Source organism: Gossypium arboreum, chromosome 13, assembly GCF_025698485.1.
Source record: "Gossypium arboreum isolate Shixiya-1 chromosome 13, ASM2569848v2, whole genome shotgun sequence".
NCBI classification, from domain to species: Eukaryota; Viridiplantae; Streptophyta; class Magnoliopsida; order Malvales; family Malvaceae; genus Gossypium; species Gossypium arboreum.
The window spans coordinates 1,194,402-1,211,779 of NC_069082.1; the positions used below are offsets into that span (position 1 = coordinate 1,194,402).

Below are 17,378 nucleotides of genomic sequence, written 5' to 3' on the forward strand. Positions count from 1 at the left end.
ATTTGAAGAACCCCCTTCATCAGTTTAAGAGGCTTTGTTGTCGGATAATGCTCTCTCTGTATGAATTTGATTATTTTGATGTACTCGCTTAATGATGTTATTTTCTACCAAAAAAACAATTTGATTTTATTTGAAGAACCCCCCTCGTCAGTTAGGGAGAGCAATTTTCGATTTCAATAAAAAAAATTAACTCACTTGGTTATTTTGGTTTCAGTTTAGTCGGTTGGGGTAGTGTAATCGATTTTAACCTCATTTTAATCGGTTAATTCAATTGATTATTGTTTTTTGAATCCTGAAATTAAACCAATTGAAAAAATCAATTTATTTTATATTATTTTTAAATTAGTTAAAATATATTTATAATTTATAATATATATAATAGATAAATAACTATATAAGCCTACTCAATAACAATCAGTCAAACTGACCGAATCAAAGTTAGTTTGATTTGATCGATTTTTTCAACTAAAGTCGATTGATCGATTTTTTCATGTTGAAGTTGATTAAAATAAAACTCCGATTAAACAGACCAATTAAACTGATTCCTCTTTCAATATGGATGAAACTGGGATACTCCAATCCAAAACTTAAATCATCATTACCAATGTGCCAACGAATGGTTCACATTATTAGCCCAAAATCTTGAAATAAATGCAGGACTAAATTTTAAATATAAAAAGAGAACAGGGACTATGAGAAAATTTTACCCTTTGATTTTTGAGGAAATAAAGTTTCCTTTTTCTTTTTTTTTTTCCAAATAGAATTGCCTAATTAAAACCCCCCACTTTCCCTGCTGTTCCAGGTGACCGCCATTCAGGCAAGAATCAGGGTCATGCAAAACATTAATTAAAATTCTCTTTTCAGTTTTATTTTGAATTTTTTTTGAAGTAATTCGAGGAACCCTAGTTTACCCTACTTGAAAGGTAATAACGCGACGGTTTTATTTCAATAATCTGATTTCCTTTTTTGCTAATTTCTGTAATTTGATTCAGATATTTTCATGCAAGAAGGTCAAATTTCTTTTGCTACGAAACTTAAATGAAAATTTCAAGCTTGTGAACAATTGATTTCCAGTAAGGAGATTTTGGATTGAATTTGTGGCGAGTGAAACTCGTGGGACGACGCCGTTGTTGTTCTTGGTCAACAAATTTTGTGGTATTTTTCTTAGATTTTTTATCTGTTTGTTGAATAATTGTGAAAAAAAATCGGATTTGTTCTAGGTTTTGTGAAGATATTTTCGGTGTTTGTTGTGCTTAGGTAAAATGCAATAGGAAATCTCAAATTGATGAAATTATAGAAGCTAACTATGATTTGAGTTGTAGTAGTTGATCAAGTTTCTTAACCATGATTGAACTTATTTAGCTTTGTTTGATGTTAAAAGAATCTGATTACCCTTTTTCTAAGAGATCCCTATTTATATGGTTAATGGTAAAAGTCAATTATTTAGCTATTTGATGAGTTCTTGAATTAGTACATTTACGAGTTGCAATAACACGGTAATGGCGTTATGAGCTTATCGTCTTTTTCTTTCTGTACTTAGGTGCCTAATGTTGTAAAGCACAGAAACCATGGGAGATGGCAATAACACCTCAGGCAGAGGCATTGGAGCGAATAATACTTCATCCAGCAACAGTGAGAAGCCAGAGTGGTTGCAACAATACAATCTGCTTGGCAAAATTGGTGAAGGTACTTATGGTCTCGTGTTTCTTGCAAGAATCAAGTCACCGACAAATCGTGGAAAATGCATTGCTATAAAGAAGTTCAAACAGTCTAAGGATGGGGATGGTGTCTCCCCTACTGCTATCCGAGAAATCATGTTGCTTCGGGAGATTTCTCATGAGAATGTCGTGAAGCTTGTTAATGTGCACATTAATCACGCGGATATGTCGTTGTACTTGGCTTTCGATTATGCTGAATATGACCTCTATGAAATCATTAAGCACCATAGGGACAAAGTTAATCATACCATGAACCAATACACTGTTAAGTCATTGCTTTGGCAGCTGCTTAATGGATTGAACTATCTTCATAGCAACTGGATCATACATCGAGATCTAAAGCCATCAAATATATTGGTTATGGGTGATGGTGATGAACACGGGGTTGTCAAAATTGCTGATTTTGGACTTGCTAGGATTTATCAAGCTCCTTTAAAGCCATTATTTGAAAATGGTGTGGTTGTAACTATTTGGTACCGTGCACCTGAATTGCTTCTTGGTGCCAAGCACTATACCAGTGCGGTTGATATGTGGGCTGTTGGATGTATTTTTGCCGAGCTTTTGACTTTGAAACCACTTTTTCAAGGTGCGGAAGCTAAATCTACACCAAATCCTTTTCAACTCGATCAGCTGGACAAGATATTTAAGATCTTAGGCCATCCCACCTTGGAAAAGTGGCCTACACTTGCAAGTCTTCCACATTGGCAATCAGATGTACAACACATTCAAACACACAAGTACGAAAATGCTGGACTTCATAGTGTTGTTCATCTTTCTCCGAAGAGTCCTGCATTTGACTTGTTATCTAAGATGCTTGAATATGATCCTCGTAAGCGTATAACAGCTGCACAGGCTTTAGAGCATGAGTACTTCAAAATCGAGCCCTTACCAGGTCGCAATGCACTGGTACCGAGCCAACCAGGAGAGAAAATAATCAATTATCCTACTCGTCCGGTGGATCAGAACACTGATTTTGAAGGGACAACTAGCATTCAGCAACCCCCACAATCCGTGTCATCTGGGAATGTAGCTGGAGGCATGGGGAGAAATGGATCCGTTAATCGGCCCATGCCACCTCCTATGCAAAGAATGCCTCAAGGCATTATGGCGTATAATTTCCCATCTCAGGCTGGAGTGAGTGGTGGAATAAACCCAGGAGGCATGCCAATGCAACGGAACCTCACTGCCCAAGCTCATCAACAACAACAGTTGAGAAGGAAAGATCCGGGAATGGGCATGACCGGATACCCACCGCAGCAAAAATCGAGACGCATGTAAGAAAATTTTTAACGTCTGATATGTCAATTATCTGGAATGTAATCGAGTTCCGCGTTGTATTCTTTGGATTTCAGTATATTATTAAACTTGGGAGATCTATAATCTATTAATGTGAGCTCTCTGCATATTCAATCTTCCTCTAGGTTTGAAATGTCTTGCTGGTTTTACTTTATGAACATTTTCCATGCTGCAGCTATTTATGGATTTAGTTGAAACTATGAGGGTATCAGAGGAATTTTGAGCTTAAACGCATTGAAACTCATGTCTTCTTCTTTTTTGCTGTAATAATGTCTTGTACTAATGTAGTAAGGATTATTATTCTCTATACTATCAAAAGAAGTTTTAAATTTTAGGTTTAAATGAAAGATATTCCAATATTTTTAAATATTACTAAGGATGAAACGGTTTTCTGCATGCAATTTTTTTTTAAACAATCTTATTATAAGTTTTGATAATATATGCTCTTTTTGACATTATATTTAGAACTATTCGTAGCCTTTTTTTAATTTATGTCAATCGAGCTAAGATTAAATTGACGCTTGTAAATTCTTTTTGAACTATATTGATCCTGAAATGTGAAACAAACGAAGGTTTAATTTAGATGGTTGGTGAGATTGGTTTTGACAAAAGTTGAAAACAATGGTAGTGGTGAAATTAGTAATTGTAGTGATAAAATCAGATATTATAGGGTAAAAGTATCATGAAGGCTCCTGTATTAGAAGTTAAATTGTATTTTTTATCATCTTTATTTAAAAGATGGGTAAATTAGTCTCTATACATTAGATCAAAGAGCAAATTAATCTTTCTGTTAAAAGCTTTATCTATTAAAATTCATCAACCACACAGCTTTTAATAGTACAAATAGATGAAATTTTTAATAAAAAGATTAATTTGCTCTTTAATCTAACCACACCATTTTAATAGTACAAAATGGATGAAATTTTTAATAAAAAAGATCAATTTGCTCTTTAATCTAATGTACGGAATAAATTTATTTATTTTTAGTAGAGAGTAAAATACAATCGATTCCTAATAAAAGGTTTCTATAGTACTTTTATTAAGATTATAGTATTGAATTTAATTGGAATATCGTAAGATAAGCGTAATAAAAAGTTCAAATTTATTAAATTAATTATTTAAAACGATAATGTTCATTAATTATTATGCTAAATAGTATTTAGAAATTAAAATAATAAATTTATTTTAAATAGCATATCATGAATTAAAATAATAATTATGAATTATTAAAATTATATGTTAAAAATATTTTTATTTATTTTAATTTATGAAATATATTAAAAGATAATATAATATAATTAATAAAAATGTGGAGGGATAAAAGGGGAAACTCACCTACTTCTAGTGATCCCAATTGAGTGTTCTAAAAATATCAAGATTTTCATTTCACCATAGCATGAATGGAATTTAAAATATCAAAGTATAGTTATTTTAATCGGACTGAATTAATTAAAATTTTAATGACGGGTTTTAGTTTGAAAAGAAATATTAAAGTAATTAAATTGATCTTTTCATAAAATTTTTAAATATTTATTTAATTAAAATAGATGAACCGATTACTTAACCGATTTTCGACGGAAAAACTTAGTATGAAAGTAAAATGGAGAGTTGGAAAGGATGACATAGCCCATGGGGTCATGTTTATCATTATCATAAAGGCAAAAAAAGGTGATGGGCCAATGTGCTGAATTTCAATGAAGAAAGTAACACCATGTGAGCTGAGGACCTGTCTGTAAATTCCATTTAAAATAAGAAAAGCAAACATTTGAAGACATGGGGCTGTTATGATAGCGACAGATGGGGGATTAGAAACCAACACTCACTCGCTTGTGCTCTTTAAAAGATCATGACTCACTCTTCATCAAAGTGCCTGCATTTGCCACATCATTGTAAATGATTTCAATGTGGTTCAAACATACACCATTGACCAACTTAGATTTTTCATCAATATATATACGTTTGATTGTTGTCCTTGTGGTTTTTATTCATCCATATGTCATTGTTATGATACAAAGGATTTGAAACCAGGTCTGTTTTTTTGCTTCTTTAATCTTCATATTTTTGTTTTTCATTTTTCTCTGGTTTTTCAGATTCTTTAAACATATGATTTTTGATGCAGTTTATAGCTTGTACTGGTAACTTTCGAGCTGCTTTCCTGTTTTTATGAAACTTACCATGTTTGACAAAATAGCTAGCTGGTATTGTTGATGTAAACGGATTCGGGGTGAAATCATGTCAAAACGAAGAGTTTGTGTATGGTAAGACTCGACTCAATGATATATGCCATACAAAGTTTTAAGAGTTTGTGCATGGTTAGACTCGAAGTAATCACCTATAATGTATATAGGGCTCTCGGTTGAGTTGAGATAATATAAATGACTCTGGGTTGGATTTGGATGTGAGGATGGTTATAGGTTACTTGCAAGATGTTGTAGATTTCATTCGTAGGCAAGATGTTTTTTTTTTTTCATTGGATTATTATTATTTGTACAATATTAGGGTAGGGATGGTTAACATAATTCATACCCGTGTCAAATAGGTGTTTAGGAGTTTTAACCACTTCTCCTTTGGAATATGTTGTAGATATCATTTATATAGATATCAGGGGAGGTTTAAAAACTTTTTAGTTAGTATAATGGTAAATTTGTACTTTAGTCGCAAAAATTTATGATTCATCTCTGGTTTTTTAAAGTAATTTTCTAGCTTTTCCCTTGATAAATATGTAAACTTTTTATGTATATTTATTGATGTGTACACAAGTCAGGTCTTGGTCGAGGTTTTGTCTTTCAACAGATTCACAGAATAGGCTTGAATAGGTGGAACTATGGTTGTTCATGGTTAGACTCGACTCAATCACTTATGGCACATAAGGCTCTCGGTGGAGTCGAGACACTACCAACAATTCTGGGTTGGATTTGGATGTGTAGATTGCATTCATAGATATATCTAACTTTTCCCAGTTTCTTCAAATTTCCTATATTGTTAAAATCTTGTTTCTTTTTAATTAGAATGCTTCAATGAATTCTGTCAATGGGAAAGAAAAGGAGCTGGTTTAGTTGGGTGAAAAAGATTTTTGCTTCTAATGCACAACCAAAAACACAGAAGGTTCATTTTCAGTACTTGTTACTTTTCAACTTTTGCTTCTTTCTTTTTATTTTTTTTTTGAATAATTAATAGCTTTTTGATTCATCTTTTTGGTTCTTTTTTCCTTTTTGTTTGTAATAATTTCGGTTCTACTTTTCAGAAATCAAGGAGGTGGAGATGGATTTTCGGAAAACTAAAGCTCAAGCAATGTCGCCCTGCATTGCCGGCGATACCCCAGCAGAAATCGTTATGTCAAGCAACCGAGGATCAAAGAAAGCATGCTTTGAATCTTGCCATTGCGACAGCTGCTGCAGCTGAAGTTGCGGTTGCTGCAGCACAAGCAGCAGCCCAGGTCGTTCGTCTGGCTAATGCCTCTAACCACTTCAGTAATTTCACAACAAGGGATAGGAACCGAGCTGCTATTAAGATCCAAACCGCTTTCAGGGCACATCTGGTGAGCTTACCTTTGAATATATAACTCGAGGATATCAAGCATCATTCCTTTAGATGTTCTTCAATTTGGACTGGTATGGTACTCATGTTGCTGCTGAACAGGCAAGGAAAGCCCTACGGGCACTAAAGGGACTGGTGTTACTCCAAGCCATTATCCGTGGCCAAGTCACGAGACGTCGAGCAATGAAAAATATGAAATGCTTGCAATCTGGTACGGACATGTACCCAGAGATCAAGGAGAAAGTTATCTGTCAAGACACCAGGAGAAATCAGAGCCTCGTACATAAAGATCAGTTGCAAGGCAAGGACATTATTAAAGTATGTTTCGTAATTCAAGTCGAACTATTCTTTTAACTGTTCTTTTACTCTTCAATACATACACAATATGATCTTTCAAATATATGCAAATAACTCGGAACCCGACACATAAATCGGGAATGTAGCTTTTACTATCCTCGTAACATTTTGTCATGGCCAGCATGAATACTATAGCCGAAGGAACTGGAATGATAGTGTGTTCTCTAAAGAAGACGCTGAAGCCGTATGGTTAAGAAGGCAAGAGGCAATGGCCAAACGAGAGCGTATGAAGAAATACTCGTATTCTCATCGGGTAATTTTTCATATCATATCGATGTTTGCTACTCGATTTTATTCTGCTGTTGAGAAAATACCATATACTTTGCAGATCGTTTATTTATCCTTTCATTTCCTATAGGAGAGAGTGAATTCGTATATGCTCGATGAATCCGTGCACGTCAAAGAAACCGGAAGGAACAGCTTCGTGGAAGCAGAAGCAAATAGTGAGGGAACTAGAAGGGAAAGAATGATGATTTTAAAACACAATGTAGCTTCGAATTCGAGCAGATGGGAAGTACATGGTCTGCACGGATTGAATTCACCGTATTTGTTTCCAAGGAGATCGTTTTGTCGTGTGCAGAACCAGAATCCCGCTGGGAACGAGAGTTCTGTCCCAAGCTCTCCGGTTTTTCCTACCTACATGGCTGCAACTGAATCAGCAAAAGCAAAGGTAAGGTCAATGAGCACACCGAGGCAACGGCTCGGATTACCCGATACATGCTTCGATCATAACATGCCATACAAGGGTGGACTTTCTCTCTGGTCTACATATAATGGTGAAACATTTGAGTATCAATGAGAAGCAGAGTCTCCCTATGAACAAACTCTCTCTTTGACTGTATATGCAAGAAATAGAATATAGCTTCATATTACAAGGAAGACCCTTTGAGTGTTGTGTATGTGATGAGTGATACATATTGTTTTTTTTTTTTTTTTTTGTGTGTGCGTGTGTAAAAACAGAATTTGGAAAGATTTTTGTGCCAAGTAATGAGCAATGGAAGATTTGACTTTGTATTATTTGAAAGATAAATATTTTAAAATTAAATTATAGGGACTAAATTTTAAATTTTAAATTTTAAAAGAGTATAGGGACCTTGGTATATTAAATAAAAATAATACGACTTATTTTGTAAAAAGAGAGAGTAATTTTTATAATTAATTTTAATTAAGTTGGTATCCGATTAGTCTACTTATGAACTTTAATTTAATGTTCAATATTATATATGAATTTTAATTTTGTATAATTTTATACTTAAAATATTAATCTAATTCAATTTTCACGAACTACTAACTCAATTATCAATATAACACCATTTCAAGCGTACATATTGCAATTCAAGTAAATATATATCTAATATAAAAATAAATTAATGTAATTATTCTTTTAAATTTGTAGAATTGAAACAAAATTAAAGTTTCATGTATACATTTAAATCATAATCAAAATTTCATATGTATACTTGCATCAAGTCAAAGTTTATATATTAAATTACACATCAAATCAAAGCTCGTGTAGATTTGAGATTTATCCCAAGTATTATTATAGATCTTAGGGTTAATATATCATTTGGTACATGCATTTGACTTTAATGTTTAATTTGGTACTTGAGTTTAACTTTAATTTTAAATTCGGTACCGAAAAAGCCAAATTGAATTATGATACAAACAAAACTCAAGTACCTAACTGAACATTAAAGTTAAACTTAGAAACTAAATTGAAAAAAAAAAACTTAAGTACTAAATTAAATATAAAACTGAGCTTTGGTATTAAATAATATATTTATTGGTGGAATTTCCTTTAGGTCAAATTTGGGTTGAAATTAAGGCCCAATAATTAGTCTCAGCCCATATAAAGCTTAGCCCTCACTTATAAGTTCACATTTTTTTCTCTTGAAGATTTAATCAGCCACCGGTTTGTCAAATACAGCCGCCGAAAAAAACACACATCGAAACGATGGGGGCGAAGGCGAGGAAAGCGTCGAAGAAAGCAATAAAGAAGGCTTCTTCTCAATTTCCTAACTCTGATTCCAAGACTGCTTCAGCTGATTTCCTGGTATCTTCTTTTTTTTTTTTGTTTGAATTTAATTTTTTTCTGTTTTTGGTTTTTTTTTTAACCCTGAATTGATTTTGAATGCTATGAATGTGAAGCCGTTGGAAGGTGGTCCGCGTGAAATTCCAGAGACCAAACCCCTTCAAAAAAATGCTACTGTCCTGTATGTTGGTCGAATCCCACATGGGTTTTATGAGATAGAGATGGAAGGTAAAAAGAATTTTTGTTTAGCAGGGGGTGATATTTGTTCTTTGAAATAGGGGTGTGAATGAAATATTGATGCTCTTAAGCTACTCGTCCGACTCGATAAAAACTAAAACTTGATTTGGTAATTATCAAGCCGAGCTCGAGTAGTTCATAAGCTTGAGTATGAAAATTGATAATCGAACTTGAGTAACTCAAGTATCACCCGAGCTTAAAAAAATAGATGTTCAATCTAGCTCAAGCTTGCTAGTATTCGAGTTTAACGTGGTTGGATTACAACCATACTTTGAAATTCTTCCTAACTGAGGTTTTTTTTTTTTTCTTTTTCCTTTTGCAGCTTATTTTCAGCAGTTTGGTGCCATTAAGAGATTAAGGATTGCAAGAAATAAAAAGGTTTTAAGCAGTTGCATCAGTTTTGCTATTATGCGCATTTGTTTATATTTCTGCTTTTGCTAGCATATTTTCATTTATGAACTATAGGGGGTGTTTTATTTGAATTTCTTTTTAAAAAAAGGTAGTAATATTGGTGTTTTTTTTTTTTTTGAAGAACTAGCATTCTAGTCTTATTTGGTTGAATGTGATATCTGCTGGTTATGTTGTTGCCATTTCATGCCTTTTTTTTTTCCGTTGTTGTTCACTTACATTTTGACTAAAATAAATTCCGAGTATTCACCTTCTTCTGCAATATTTATCATTGGTGCTTAACAGACAGGAAGATCAAAGCACTTTGGCTTCATCGAATTTGAGAATCCACAGGTTGGAGACGGTTTTTGTTTTGTCTAATGAAATAGCAATCATGATTCTGGTTGTTTTGATAACAATTCTTGTTGGTTGTAGGTGGCTGAAGTTGTAGCTGATTGTATGCATAATTATCTTTTGTTCGAGCATCTTTTGCAAGTCCATCTTATTCCTCCGGAGCATGTTCATCCAAAATTGTAAGCAATGAGTTGTTTTTCATTAAGTTTCTAATTTATGCATGATTTTTCAGGAAATTTCTAGTGGGTTTTTAATGATGCACTTGTTATGTTTTATTACTGTGTGATAGACCCAAATTTATAACACGAGAAGACCTAGTGTGCCACGGTACAGACATGAATTTGGGGAAATGATGACTTTTAACCGTTGTTTGTCTTTGCTTGAAATTGGAGTGATAGGAAAGATATTTTAAGAGGAGGAGGAGTCCAAGTCGTGCATAATTAGCTAATGTTTCTGTGAAGAAAAAATTGGGATAAAAGAATATTTAAGAAAATTCTGAGCATAGATACCCTTGCGAATTTTGAGCATCCTCAAAGGACAATTCTGTGGATTCCTAATGTTATGCATGTATTAGCCTGGTGAACGGTTGCTAATGTCTATATTTTCTTTATTTATATATATTGTCCTAACAAACAAATTAGTGAATAGGAAGGGAACTTATTTGTGCGGACGAGGTGATATGTGAAAAGCACTGCAGTAGTTGGTTAAAATACTATGAGAAGATGTAGGCTCATTTCCCGCTCATTTCTCTGATTGATTACTTATGTTCTTTGATATGTAGATGGAGAGGTTTCAATTATAAATTCAAGCCAGTGGACTATGTGCAAATTGAACGAAAGCAGCATAATAAGGTTCTCAACAGACATAGAAAAGTTAGCTGCCATATTTAAGGGTGAATGAGTTGATTCAGAAATTTTATTTAATTTGTTCTGTTTTTTGTTATTCAGGTGAGAACATTGGAAGAGCACAAAAAGTTGGTGGAGAAGATCATAAAACGAGACACAAAGCGTAGAAAGAGGATAGAGGCTGCTGGCATTGATTATGAATGCCCAGAAATTGTAAGAGTTCAACCTTCTACTTGCTTGAATTTGTATCACTGAAAATAGATAAATCATTAGGAGGACATTGGTTGAAGGTCAATGAACATTTAGTACTACAACACTTGTGCATGAAGAACTTAAACATTGCTTTAAATCACACTGTGATTGGTTTTCAATTAGAAGAACGAACATAGGGACTTCAATTTGTGCAATAAAAGTTCCATGGTGTCTGTTAAATTCTTAATATGGCGCACCACTTTCATTCTCACTTTAAGCATCTGGATTGTTGATCCTCCTTGGATTTGATATGGAAGATATTGATCCTTATAAATTATTTTAAGGATGATTTGCTTATGAACAGTAAGTACCATTGAGGCCCTTGTACTAGGGAGTCGAATTGTATTTTTTCCCCTCTACTTAGAAAAATAGCAAATTTGTCCCTGTACGCTAGATCAAAAGTAGTCCTGTTAAAACTTCCATCTAAACCGGTCCTTGTACCTCAGCATGAGGCACACGAGACTAGCCATGTGTAGTTGTTTGTTATTCCATCAATCATGGATAAAATTTTTAACAAAAAGGATCAATTTGCTTTTTGTTCTAATGTATAGGGAATACTTTATCATTTTTAGTAAAGGGGGGCATAATGCAACCTGACATCTAATGCAAGGTCTTCCATGGTACTTTTTCCAGAGAAATCCAATATGGAAAGCGATACTTTTCATCAAAGATGTGTTTTAGTTGAAGGGGCTTTGTAACCTGGTCCTTCCTCTTTTTCACCTGTGACAACCATCAATATGGGTGTAATTCGACTGAAAATCGTAATACGGTCTTGTAGTTTGTTAAGATATTGCATCTCTTATCTCTAATTAACGAGATTTTCCGTAAATAATCACTTGTGCTTACCAATATTTTCGCAGGTGGGTAGCGGTCAGTCTGCTCCAAAGAAGATAAAGTTCGACGAAGATTAGGCACCATTAAGGTAATTATGCTGTATCCCTTGCTGCATCCATGACATTGTTTTTAGTGATTTGTGACCATATGGGTCTCTAATTACTAAATTTCCTGCAAACAGTTTTACTACCAAATGCTGACTATGAAGGTAATGGCTTACACAATATAGTCCTCCTGAGATGCTAAAAAATTGCAAGTTTAATGTGTAGTTGAGCTGGTGACAAGCTGTATTGCCTTTGGCTCTGCAACAAGTAGGAAGTTTTATATTTATAATGTTGGATCCTGTTAAGACCAGACCTCCTGTTGGAATCAAATTTTGTTATATGTAATTTCAATCAATGTTGTTTTTTATATGCTCTGAGTGTTGGCGTATATAATATAATCAAAAAATTCAATTGCTACTTATACCTCTGATTCAATCAGTTTTTGGTTAAAATGTCTTTCTTACTTCAATTTAATATAATAATTTCCAGATTTTAAATTTTAAATTTAAGAATCAGAAGATTAATATTTAGAAGTCAAAAGTTACTGATTAAATTAATATTTGAATTTTATAACTAAATTATCAGCTAATAAATGTATTTATTTTATTATTTTTATTATTTTGTTATTATAAATTGAAAAATATTTTTTAAAATGTATATATTGTCGATGTACTAAATCTTTATAATATTATTAAAATTTGATATTAAAGGAAGTGAATTTCTAAATACAAAAATCTAGAATAATGATAATATAGTAAAAATTGCTTGTAAAAATAATGTAATTTTATATTTTACTCGTAATCTTATTTTTGAAACGTAATTTAAGATTTTGTGAACTAAATATTTAATTATTAACTTATGTATATTATAATAATTTTTATTAGGAAAACCATGAAACTAGTTTGAATGAAATACAATAATTCAAGTCATTGAACACAATGAAATGAAAAGAGAGAGAAGGGGGAGGGGGGTCATCCCAACTCATAGTTTTAATGTTTGGTCAAAAGACAAATAGGAAGCACTGCAACAGAGTCGTTTCATCAGTTTTGGGGACTGTCCTATTATCAATGTAACCCTTCCATATTTTTCAACATTTCATTGGCTCTCTCATTTTACATTACTTTTTTTATTCCATTTCCACGACAGAGAGAAAAGCTGAAGCGATGAAAGAGTGATGAAAGTTGCGGTAGACTCGGATCCTGTCTCCTCTGAATATGCAAAAGACAAAACTCTTTTCTAACCTAGTCAAATATAATTGGGTTATTTCACTTTTTGGGTTTCAATTAAGTAGTTTTTCTCGCATTGAGACTTTAACTTCTTTTTATTTAAGTTAGGTCCTGATTTTGGTACTTGTTGGACATAAGCTTTTTCTTGTCCAAGTTATACGTAAACTTGACATTGATTCGAATAATTGTCTAGTTTAGACCCCAAATAAACAACTAAGACACATTTTATAGGAGTAAATAAATATACACTAACCACACACATTATGATTCAAACTTATGAAGTGAGTTGTGGAGTAAACACTCGCTAAACATTGAGGTTCTAAATTTGAATTTTTATCCATTTATTTATGCTATTATTAAGAATTTATTGAAATGATATCACTAATTAATCAAGTTTTAATATAGCTGTGAAATTACAAAAAAAATTCATATCTTTTATAAAGCAATGAGTATTATTTTGAAGTATTTATATATTTTATATTATGACAAATATAAAAAAATACATCTTAATTTTATTATCTCAACTTTATTATTTTAACTAAAGAGACATTTGTGTTTATATCAATTGTTCTAATAAATTTATTACACCCACATTGTATGTATATCATAATCTAGTACTACTTGATTTTGATATCTGTTCTATTATAATGTCTTTCGTTGAGTTGGTAACACCCATAAACCGAATCTCAACATCGGGAGAAACCAGAACAAATTTTTAGAGGGGGCCGAATGAAATTTTAATTTTTTATAGTCTATATCTTTATAATTTTTAAAGGATTAAATCGAATTTTTATAATTTTAAGGGAGCCAAAGTATAATTTTACTTTTACTAATTAAATTTTTTAAAAATTTCAAAGGCCTAAATAGAAATTTTCCATTTTAGGGGGGCCAGGGCCCTTGCCAGCCCCCCGCCTATCCGACTCTAATCTCAACTCAAACACGGAAAATCAATAGAAAAGGATCATTTTTTTACAAAGTAATTATATTATTATGAGAGTATTTTTTTCTTTTATATTTTTTATAAATTAATAAAAATTTTCCTATAATGAATAAAAAGCATCATGCATATCGTTTTAACCAAAGTATTATTTAATATTTATATGATTTTTATCTTTACTAACTATTCATTAACTGTGTCTTAACTTAATTAAAAATTATAAAAAATATTTTTAATATTTTCATCACTAAAAATTATCTATAATAATATACGAACTAAAAATACTAATATCAAACCTTTAATTTTATCACGTTTCGTATAAATCTAGTTTTATTTACGTAACATCAAATTTCTTAAGACAAATATTTGGACTCCCTCTTACTTCATTTTCTCTTTTCCTTCACTCTTTAAGGAAACCAAATGGAAATGGTTGATCAGAACGGCCTGCCTCATCTCCGGCGTTCTCTACCAATGAGAACCCATTTTCCGGTACCCCATCCTGAACCCACTGAACCATACTTTGCTAACATAAACATGGCTTCACCTTCACCAGTTCCATACCATGAACCCTTCATAGCACCATTGCCTAGCCGTTTGGTTAGGTTTAGCCATAATCATTACCCAAGTGCTTCACTCACCACTGGTGTTGCTGCTTCAGCTTCTATTCCTAGTGCAACTACACTGTTTGGAGGTAGCCGATGGGGAAACATCAACAATGGCGGAAACAGTCGATGGCCTAGACAAGAGACTCTCACTTTGCTTGAGATCAGAATCAGACTTGATCCTAAGTTCAAAGAAGCCAATCAAAAAGGTCCATTGTGGGATGAACTCTCTAGGTAAACACATTTTCTTTTAAGAACCCTATTTGTTTATCAAAATAGGATTCGTTTTAGGGCTCCTAATTCGTTACTTCCCTAGTCATTTTCGAATTGGAATGCAGGTTATATTTCGAATTAATTTATTTTTATATTATTTGAAAAATTTCATTTTTTAAAATATTTCTAAAAAACAATAATTATTTAAGAACTTTGTAACTGTAATTTTTAAAATTGTATTAAATAAATTATCTAAACAATTCAGTTTGGGTGGATTTTCGATTTTTCAATTTTTCTTAATTAGCCTTAGAATGCATGTTCTAAATAATATTGTTTTAGGGTTAAGATTTTAGTTCGTTTTAAGGGTTTTTTATATAATGTTTAAAACTATTTATACCCTTTGTAGGAAATAATTATGTTTTAGTACATTTACATTCTCCTACATTAATAATAATTCTGATACAAATTGAGTCACTAAGTAGAATTATAAGTTTATTTTCTATCCTTTTGTGCTTGATTTTTGGTTAACTTGATTTGTAGAATAATGGCGGAGGAATATGGGTACCAAAGAAGTGGGAAGAAATGTAGAGAAAAATTTGAGAATCTCTACAAGTACTACAAGAAAACCAAACAACGTAAAACTGGGAGACAAGATGGCAAAAACTACAGGTTTTTCCGACAACTCGAACTCCTTTACGGTGAAACAACGAATCAATGTCCGACTGTTCTTTATCAGACATCAAACAACCCAATGAACCAAAGGAACCACCATGAAGAAGAAAAGAAACCAGGCGATCAGAGCCTTAGCGTTTCCAATTCATCTGAATTCGAGACTTCATCGTCCGAAAACAATACCGACGACGAAGTTTCGGCTTTTACGAAGGTGAAGGACTTTATGGAATCACAAATGAATAAACTGATTGATTCACAAGATGTTTGGATGGAAAGAATGTTGAAAGCCATTGAAGATAAAGACCAAGAGAGATTATTTAAAGAAGAAGAATGGAGGAGACAAGAGACAGCTTTGTTGGATAAAGAACATGAATTTTGGGTTAAGGAAAGAGCTTGGGTTGAAGCTCGTGATGTTGCTTTAATGGAAGTTATTAAGAATTTTACAAGGAAAAGAACACTAGAAGTTTCATCATCATCATCTTCAGCTGAAAGGCCTGTGGGTTACACTCAACAAGGAATCTCAAGCTTGATACACAGTTTAGGACAAGCTTGGAACCAAGATTCCAGGAACATCTGAATCAAGTTTAGTTCTTTTTCCTTTCTTTTGTCTCTCTAATATATTGTAGTAATATTGTACTGAAAGAGCTTTAAACTATTGGTTATGGCCGATGGTAGGTTTTTATATGTATATCTGTGCATGGAATCAGCATTGTGTATGGAAGGTTGACTAATTTTTGTATGAAATCAACTGATTAGTAAAAGGATTTCTCTAGCTACTCCCAATTGTAGATGATTTTAGATTTTAGTCTTCAAAATTTATACATTATGTCAACTTAATCTTAATTTAACAAATTTATTTCACAACATTTGTGTAAATATGTAAATATTGAAGTTGAATTTGTTAAATTTTTAAAATTAAGTAAAAATGACAAAATACGTAAACATCGAAAGTTAAATTTATTACTATACAAATTCAAAATTATGTACAATTGATGAAATACATTAACGCCTTTGTTTAATTATCCTTAGTTGTTCATTTTTGAAAGTGATAATGATTAATTACTCTAATTTTCTTTTAAAATGAATTAATTTACTTAATTTCAAAATTAAAAATAAGTATTTTTATAAAAAATAATTTTATAGACCATTAGCTTAAGATTTTTACCTGTGGGTTTTTTTTTTAACTTTTAATTTTGATCTATTGTTTTCGTCTTCCTGCAAGTAGATTAGATAACTTTTTTTTTTTAATCAGAATTCTACTGTTTGTTTTTCATGAATAGACATGGTATTTTGTATTTCTTTTGCATTCATTTGTAAATATAACAGTAGTGGCACTGGGAACTATTGTTTAGTCTCAATATACTGTTCTTTTTTCTGCTGATAATTTTTTCAATTAAAAGAAAATAAAAGTTCAGTATTGGTTCGGAATGATAATTCGAATTGTAGGTTTAAATATTCATGTATATTTAATCTATTTTTGAATTCGAATAATATTTAAATTTACTTTTAAAATTAATATTTTTTACATATTTAAAGCCAATATTGATAAATATCCGAATATTCATTATTTAAAATTGCATTATTTATTCAAATAACGGATACAAAATTAATTATTGGAATCTATTTATACAAAATGATTATAATTTTGATTATATATATATATAGAGAGAGAGAATTTTAATGGTTTGGTTTTTGCATATTTAACTATTCAAAAGGTTCTGGAAATTTGAAATTAGTTTTATTTTGGATTCAAATATTTGGTGGATAATAGTTTTTAATTTGGATAATATAACTCGGATAATTTGAGTTAATAAATGAATTTAAATTTTAGGTAG

General features: G+C 32.0%; 4 protein-coding genes across 9 annotated transcripts; all 4 read left to right on the forward strand.

The window, feature by feature from the left end:
* The first annotated feature begins 732 nt into the window (after nucleotides 1-732).
* Nucleotides 733-3,244, forward strand: LOC108461403 (cyclin-dependent kinase E-1-like). 4 transcript variants are annotated; one of them, XM_053024768.1, is made up of 3 exons: nucleotides 733-923; nucleotides 1,011-1,155; nucleotides 1,541-3,244. In XM_053024768.1, the coding sequence occupies exon 3, from the start codon at nucleotides 1,569-1,571 to the stop codon at nucleotides 2,994-2,996; it is 1,428 nt and encodes a 475-aa protein (XP_052880728.1). In that variant the 5' UTR covers nucleotides 733-923; nucleotides 1,011-1,155; nucleotides 1,541-1,568; the 3' UTR covers nucleotides 2,997-3,244. The 4 variants fall into 4 exon arrangements, with proteins under 4 accessions (XP_052880728.1, XP_052880729.1, XP_017616737.1 ...); XM_053024769.1 differs by having other exon boundaries at nucleotides 1,075-1,155; XM_017761247.2 differs by having other exon boundaries at nucleotides 734-923; nucleotides 993-1,155.
* Nucleotides 3,245-4,803: 1,559 nt separating this feature from the next.
* LOC108461720 (protein IQ-DOMAIN 12-like) lies at nucleotides 4,804-7,925 on the forward strand. 2 transcript variants are annotated; one of them, XM_017761643.2, is made up of 7 exons: nucleotides 4,807-5,042; nucleotides 5,134-5,272; nucleotides 6,023-6,119; nucleotides 6,259-6,552; nucleotides 6,654-6,869; nucleotides 7,030-7,161; nucleotides 7,267-7,925. In XM_017761643.2, the coding sequence occupies exons 3-7, from the start codon at nucleotides 6,045-6,047 to the stop codon at nucleotides 7,705-7,707; spliced, it is 1,158 nt and encodes a 385-aa protein (XP_017617132.1). In that variant the 5' UTR covers nucleotides 4,807-5,042; nucleotides 5,134-5,272; nucleotides 6,023-6,044; the 3' UTR covers nucleotides 7,708-7,925. The 2 variants fall into 2 exon arrangements, with proteins under 2 accessions (XP_017617133.1, XP_017617132.1); XM_017761644.2 differs by lacking the exon at nucleotides 6,023-6,119 and having other exon boundaries at nucleotides 4,804-5,042.
* Nucleotides 7,926-8,779: 854 nt separating this feature from the next.
* Nucleotides 8,780-12,260, forward strand: LOC108461425 (uncharacterized RNA-binding protein C1827.05c). 2 transcript variants are annotated; one of them, XR_008277488.1, is made up of 10 exons: nucleotides 8,780-8,961; nucleotides 9,057-9,168; nucleotides 9,500-9,555; nucleotides 9,871-9,918; nucleotides 10,000-10,097; nucleotides 10,700-10,769; nucleotides 10,866-10,976; nucleotides 11,649-11,776; nucleotides 11,876-11,937; nucleotides 12,031-12,260. XR_008277488.1 is itself a non-coding variant. In XM_017761268.2 (9 exons), the coding sequence occupies exons 1-8, from the start codon at nucleotides 8,863-8,865 to the stop codon at nucleotides 11,924-11,926; spliced, it is 645 nt and encodes a 214-aa protein (XP_017616757.1). In that variant the 5' UTR covers nucleotides 8,780-8,862; the 3' UTR covers nucleotides 11,927-11,937; nucleotides 12,031-12,260. The 2 variants fall into 2 exon arrangements, 1 of the variants encoding a protein (XP_017616757.1); XM_017761268.2 differs by lacking the exon at nucleotides 11,649-11,776.
* A 2,157-nt stretch (nucleotides 12,261-14,417) lies between these two features.
* LOC108462419 (trihelix transcription factor PTL-like) lies at nucleotides 14,418-16,326 on the forward strand. The gene is made up of 2 exons (XM_053023718.1): nucleotides 14,418-14,892; nucleotides 15,412-16,326. Exons 1-2 carry the CDS (start codon nucleotides 14,477-14,479, stop codon nucleotides 16,118-16,120), a joined length of 1,125 nt encoding a protein of 374 aa, XP_052879678.1. The 5' UTR covers nucleotides 14,418-14,476; the 3' UTR covers nucleotides 16,121-16,326.
* The last annotated feature ends 1,052 nt before the right edge of the window (nucleotides 16,327-17,378 follow it).